This window comes from Tupaia chinensis, unplaced genomic scaffold, assembly GCF_000334495.1.
Source record: "Tupaia chinensis unplaced genomic scaffold, TupChi_1.0 Scaffold000178_1, whole genome shotgun sequence".
NCBI classification, from domain to species: Eukaryota; Metazoa; Chordata; class Mammalia; order Scandentia; family Tupaiidae; genus Tupaia; species Tupaia belangeri.
This window is the reverse complement of record NW_006159653.1, coordinates 1104039-1110130: the sequence shown is the minus strand read 5'-3', so window position 1 is coordinate 1110130 and position 6092 is coordinate 1104039. Positions and strand designations below refer to the sequence as shown.

The 6092-nt window shown below is 67.4% G+C and overlaps 1 protein-coding gene across 1 annotated transcript in view; it reads right to left on the bottom strand.

The window, feature by feature from the left end:
* Positions 1–1918: 1918 nt before the first annotated feature.
* CACNA1H (calcium voltage-gated channel subunit alpha1 H) overlaps positions 1919–6092 on the bottom strand; it is a 38357-nt gene continuing 34183 nt past the window's right edge. Inside the window, exons 30-34 of the mRNA XM_027771003.1 lie at positions 5673–5751; positions 4758–4879; positions 4217–4643; positions 4002–4114; positions 1919–3508 (exon numbers count right to left, since the gene is read on the bottom strand). Of these exons, the coding sequence (XP_027626804.1) occupies positions 2546–3508; positions 4002–4114; positions 4217–4643; positions 4758–4879; positions 5673–5751 (1704 nt within the window). The 3' untranslated portion in view covers positions 1919–2545. The remainder of the gene's footprint in view (positions 3509–4001; positions 4115–4216; positions 4644–4757; positions 4880–5672; positions 5752–6092) is intronic.

The window sequence follows — 6092 nt, the reverse complement described above, 5'->3', positions numbered from 1 at the left end:
TGGGACCCGGGGTCCCAGCCAGTGCTGGCGTGCAGGGGGCCGAGTCCACGCCAGGGAGGCCCCTACACGCCCCGCTGCCCACCTTCCAGAGGGACCCCTGACCCAGAGGGCCTGAGCCGGACCGTCCGCCTCTGGCTACGATTTGGAGCCAGGGGGAGGGCGGAAAGTCCCTGGCGCTGCCCAGGTCCCATCAGCTCCGTGGTCAGGCCCCGGCCAGAGAGGACCGTTAGGAAGGGCCCACCAGGGAGGCAGCTGGCGCTGAGCCCATCTGATCTGTGGCGAGACCACGGGACCTGCGAATGGCTGTGCCGATGAGGCATTGTGGAGGGTGGGTCGTCACGGGGCCTGAGCTGCCCGCTGGGCTGTCTGGGCCTTGGGCTGGGACTCTCCTGAGGAACCCCAAAGACTGGGCGTGTGGGTGATGATGAGGCTGTGTGCCACAGGAACAAGGAGGGCTTCCTGGAGGAAGGGCAGTGGGTCAGGACCTCCCGTCAATAAGCCTCTTCCTTGGGCTGTGTGACCAGCCCCGTTTCAGATGTAGGGGCCGGATTATGCAGGCCAGGCTGCCCGGCCCAGCATGTGGCCATGGTAAGTCAGCTTCTGACTGGAAGGTGCAGCTGTGTGAGGTGCTCACGGCTGCTCACGGCTGCCCACGTCTTCTCCGGTGCGTGTCGGGGACAGGGAGCGTATGAACACAGGGTCTCCACTAGCTTCACCGTGCTCTCTGGGGTCTGTCCCAGCCTGCCTCCCTCTGGTGGCAAGGGAGGGACTCTGCCACTCACCTGGTGAGCCTGTGGCCAGGTCGGAGGGTGCCGCCGTACCCGGATGGCTAGAAGCGGCCCAGAGCTTCTGGATCTCAGCCGGGGAGCTCCCGGCGTCTGCATACTCCTGGGGGCGGCAGCTCCTCCCTCCCCACTACTTCCGAAGCTGCCTCCCACCCTGCTCCTCTGGGGCTCTGGAAGGGCCCTGGCCCCCAGCAGGTCTCAGCCTGTGGCCAGTGTCCTTGGGCCCTTGAGGGTGGGCTTGGCACTGACTGCTCGCCTTGGCAGCTGGCCATTCTGAGGCATGACACTCACACCTGCCCAGCCTCCCCTGCAAACCTCTGACCCCTCCATTTAGCAAGTTCCCCGGGAAATGGAGACCACCCTGCCCCACTTCTCCACTGTGAAGCCGCCTGATTCTGCACTCCAGCCCCTGAAACCACCAGGTGCTGGCAGGGACACTGCCCTCTGCAGCTGAGTGGCCCAGACACGCTCTCCAGCTGGGTCCCATGATGGGCTGCGGGGTGATGGGCCGGGTCACATACAGGAGGGAGAGGAGTCCAGCCCCACTGCCCTGCCCTGTGAGAGCGAGGGGCAAGCGCCCCGCCTCAGGTGCAGAACAGCCTGTGACCAGGGGCAGCCTGGGGCTGGGTGCATCCCTGGGTGGGAGGTGTAACTCGTTCCCTCCTTCCCTCGCATGGAGCTGGCGCTCCAGCTTCCCCGAAAGTGGAGCCCTCCAGCCCCCATGCCCACAGCCAGCAGGAAGCAGTGTCTGATGGACAGACCTGCAGCCAAGGCTCCCGCAAGATGGCAAGGTCACTGCGCATGTGCCCAGGACCTGGGGGTGGCTGTCGGGGAGCCAGTCACTGGGAGGTGACCATGGGGCCCCCAGCCCTGTCTGCACCCTGCAGTGCCTCTCAGGACAACCCTGAGGGCCTCTGGTCTGCCAGGTGGACAGCCTGCATACAGGCCTGATCGCCCAGGGCCTGCGCCCGTGTCTGCCCATGTGACCCAGACCCACCCGGACCCTGGAGTTGAGGGGTGCAGGGTCTGGCTGCCTGGCGCTTCCCGCTCGTCTCCTGGGTCTCAGGGTCCCTGTGTGGGGCCTGGGGCTCTCCCCGAACCTGCCCTGGTCCAACAGGCAATCCAAGCGCGTTTCTTAAATAAGTTAGTTTATTCTGTCTGGCTCCCGCCCGCCCCTTCCCTGTGACTTCAGAAGCCGTGATTTCTGCGTCAAATTATTGCAACATTTAACCTGAATTTATAAAACAGAGGCCTCAGTCTCTCCTCCGGGATGGCCTGGGCCTTACTGCCCGGGTCACTACCCCCAGGGATGTGGCCGTCTCTGTCACTGGCTGCAGCCTGGACAAACTAAGCTGGATGGGAGTAGGTGTGGATGGGCAGGGCGTGGTGTGACATGGAGCTGTGTGCTAAGGGGCCACGGGACCAGCCTGCTGCCACGAGGGCTAGGCTGCCCGGCATGTTGCCGGTGCAGACGCTACAGCGAACACGGGGCTCAGGGTCTTCCTCCTGTGACAGGGTTCCAGTCCTTGGTGTGGAGACGCAGCTCCCTCCCCCCGAGGCTGCCCCCGGCCACCGCACCCACCAGCGCTGGCCACCAGCATGGCCGCTATCTGCGTCCTGGATTTGCCCAATGGAGGCTCAGGGCCAGGAAGCCACTCCCGGCTTTGCTGAGTGGAGGGCGGGTGTATGCCCTCTCCCAGCAGCTGCCTGACAGGGGTCTGAGCTGGGCCCCAGTGCCAAAGCCCGTGAGCCTGTGACTACTACACGGGTTCATCCACACTGTCATCCGGGACAGGACTGCCTAGGAGGGACCCTTGCTTCCTTAGGGGGCTTGTGAGATGTGACCCTGGCCCCTTCTCCGTGGGGTCACTGGAGGGCACGGCAGGCTCCGTCTCAGGGGGCTCCAGAGGCACTGAAGCCCCTGAGAAGACCCTGAGCTCTGGGGTCGCACTGTGGCCACCATCCAAGAAGGGGTCTACCCCAGAGACCCCCACACCCAGCGGCTCAAAGGCAAAGCTGGGGACAGTCAGGTGCTCTGCCCAGCAAGAGGCCTGGCCCCGTCGCTCCCCCTTGACTGTGGGGTCCCCTGCAGCTCCCGGGCCCTCCGTGGGCTCCACACAGTCCCTGTGGGGGGCCTCGCAGGATGGGGTTCTGCGCCGCAAGGTGGTGGTGCCGCCCTCAGCTGCAGGGGGCCGGGCAGAGCCCTCGTCCTCCGTGGGGGGGTCCACAGAGATGCACGGGGGGCTCATCTTCTTCTTCCTCCGCGACCCCAGCGCTGGCTCAGCCTCTGGGACCCAGGCCTTCGCCTCCCCCGGCTCTAGGCAGCTATCTCCACCCCCCAGCTCTACCGAGGGCCGCCTCTGCTCGCCCAGCCAGCCTGGGCTGTCCCGGAAGCCCTGAGAGTCCACGCCGTAGAGCCTGTGCAGGTCCTGCCCGCCGGCTGCCGGCCCGCGGGGCTCGGGGCTGTGGGGCGTGGCCGCGGGCCAGGCCGAGCTGGTGATGTGGCTGACCTCCTCGTCTGCCGGGTCCGCCGCCTCGGCCTCGCCTGGGGCCAGCTGGGGGCTGATGCAGCACTGGCCCAGAGTGTGCTCATGGGTGCCCATGCAGACGGGGCGTGGGGACGTGGGCCTGGCTGGGGCTCTCTCCAGGGGTGCCCCCGGCTCCTGAACACTGTCCCTGGGGTCGTCAGTCTGTCCTTCCAGACACTCAGTACACACCGCCTCCTGCAGGGGAAAGGGCAAACGAGGGCAGAGAGTGGGAACCCCACGCAGTCAGGTCCAGGGAGCCTCCTCCGTCCAGGCCCGCCCTGCCCTGGGGTCCCCAGGTGACAAGCCTACACCTACTGCTGTGCAGTGATGAGAGGGAAGGCTGGAGGTCTGAGCGACTGAGCCCAGGGCACCCCAGGGAGGCAGAGCCGGGCTGAGCTGCCTCTCCTCCCTGGCCCCGCCCAATCAGGCCCTCCTCTGGCTGCAGGGGCTGTAGATGGGGACTAGGACCTGCCCGGTGCGGGTGCCCGTGGAAAGTGTCCTGCGGTCAGGGCTCCAGGGCCTGTGCTGGGCGAGACCCAGCGAGCATAGGCAAGCCACAGAGCCCAGAGCCCCCCAGACCCCGCTCCTCCCAGCCCCGGAGCCCCGCTCCTCCCAGGGCCTGGCCCCGCTGGGCCGTCATCCTGCTGGTGCTCACACTGCACGCCTGCCATGGGAGGGCGGTCCCTACCTGTCTGCGCAGCAGGCCGCTGACGTTGGGGGGCGGGGCGTGAGGGTCAGCCACTGGGAGCAAGAGGGAGGCACAGGACTCGGTGGGCGGCGAGTGAGTGGAGGCCGCCAGGCCTGGGGCAAGGAGCGTCTGAACCTGGCAGCCCCCGGAACTGCCCGGCCGCCTCTGCCCTCCCCACAGCCCCGCCTCCCTGCTGTCCCTGCGTGAAGCCTTACTGGAGGAGGTGCCGCTGGTGCACGCCTCCAGCTCCAGCTCCTGGGGCGGGCGGGCCTGGGAACAGGGGGCCAGGGGGGGCGCCACGGGCCTGAAGGTGTAGCCTGCGCGCGGTGGCAAGAGCGTCCTGCACACAGACACCGTGCGCGCCACCGGGAGGCTTGGTGCGCCCGGCCCAGTGCCCCGGCGGTGCCCAGGCGAGGGGGGTGTGTCGGCACCAGCCTGGGGATCGGGCCCCGGCCCCTCGGGCTCGGCGTCCTCGCGGGCCTCCTTGTTGCTCTCCTCCAGGTGCTTCATGAGGACGGCCACCACCACGTTGACCAGCACGAACTGGGCCACCAGCACGAAGGTGACGAAGTACAGGGGCGACAGTGCTGGCAGGTAGCTGAGGCAGTGCGTGTCCTCCTGCGTGCACTCACGCAGCGTGTCCTGTGGGCATCCGCGGGGCTCACGGAGGTGCCGGCACAGCCCCGAGCCCAGTCTGCGCCCGCCCCGCGTGAGGGCCTGTGGCCTCCAGGGGCCAGGTGGGCGGGCCCGTGTCACCTTCATGATCCCGTTCCAGTTGTCCCCGGTGGACACGCGGAACAGCGTGAGGAAGGCCATGCCGAAGTTGGTGAAGGTGGCGTGCCGGCTCAAGCCCTCGCAGGGGTTGTCCTCGCTGCACTCTGGGGGCAGAGACCACCCGTCGGCCCACACTGGCTGGGCTGGGATGCCAGGGCCCCAGGGGGCAGGGCAGCTGGCTGCGTGGGTGAGGTCCAGGGCACGGCCCTGCCCGCCTTGTCTTCTGAGCGAGCGCTGCCCTTCCCCTTCTGCTTCGGGCCCAGCCTTGCGCTCTCCCAAGCCCACAGGCTCCTGCAGAGTGACAGGCCTCCTTGGCGCAAGAGCCGCCCTGGCTGCTGGCCTGGGGCAGTGTCACTAGGCGAGAGTCCTGGGGGGCAGCGGGAGGCCTCTGCTGCCTGAATGCTCGAGGGGGCAGAGCGAGGCCATCCCTAGCACCTAGACTACCGGCCAGCCCTGAGAGCTCTCTGGCAGGTAGAAGCCAGGCAGCCACATGACCACCGCCACCACCCAGATGGGCCAGTGAGGCTCCCGCAGAAAGGGTGAAGTCCCTCTGCCCAGCCCTGGCATGGGTCACAGGAAGTTACAGGGGACAGTCCAAAAGGCACGGCACCCACACCAGCCTCCCAGGACACATGTTCAGGGTAGTGTGCATGCGTTCTCATGTATGTTCTTGCGTGTGCTCTTGCTTCTGAGCAGCTCTGCCCGGGACACCGAGCGCTTGGCGGGGACAGGGTCGTGCGTTTCCGTGTTAGAGTCTACGGGCCCTTGTGTCCCGGCACACACGTTCTCATGTGTCACACACCAGAGAACACGCCTGCATGTGCGAGTACCCGTGGGCGACAGGAGAGGGTTGGGGCAAGGGCAGCACCGTGCTCGGGGCCGTGCGCGGGCACTCACCCAGCCTCCCGAACAGCTCCACTCCCAGGGCAGCATAGATAAAAAACAGGAGCATGAAAAGAAGACCGAGGTTTCCTACCTACACGAGAGAGAGGCGCGGTCAGCGGCAGCGCCCGGCGCCCCGTCCTCGCCCCGACTTGGCCCTGGAGCCTCCTGGTCCCACACACTCGCTGTCCTCACTGGGTGTCCAGGGTACCTCCCAGCCGGCCCTGCTCCTGTCCCTCCAGGCTCATGCCTGCTCCCCACGGCCTGGGGGTCCCTGAGGGCTTGGGCCCACCTGTGTGGAGCCCTCCGGCCCAGGTCCTGCACCTGCACCCCATGCTCAGGCGGTGCCCTGGCCTCATGTGCCGCCCACGCCTGGCCAGGTGGCGCTGGGTACTGGTGCTGGGTGTGGCCAGGCCCAGGCTGCCCTGCCCTGCC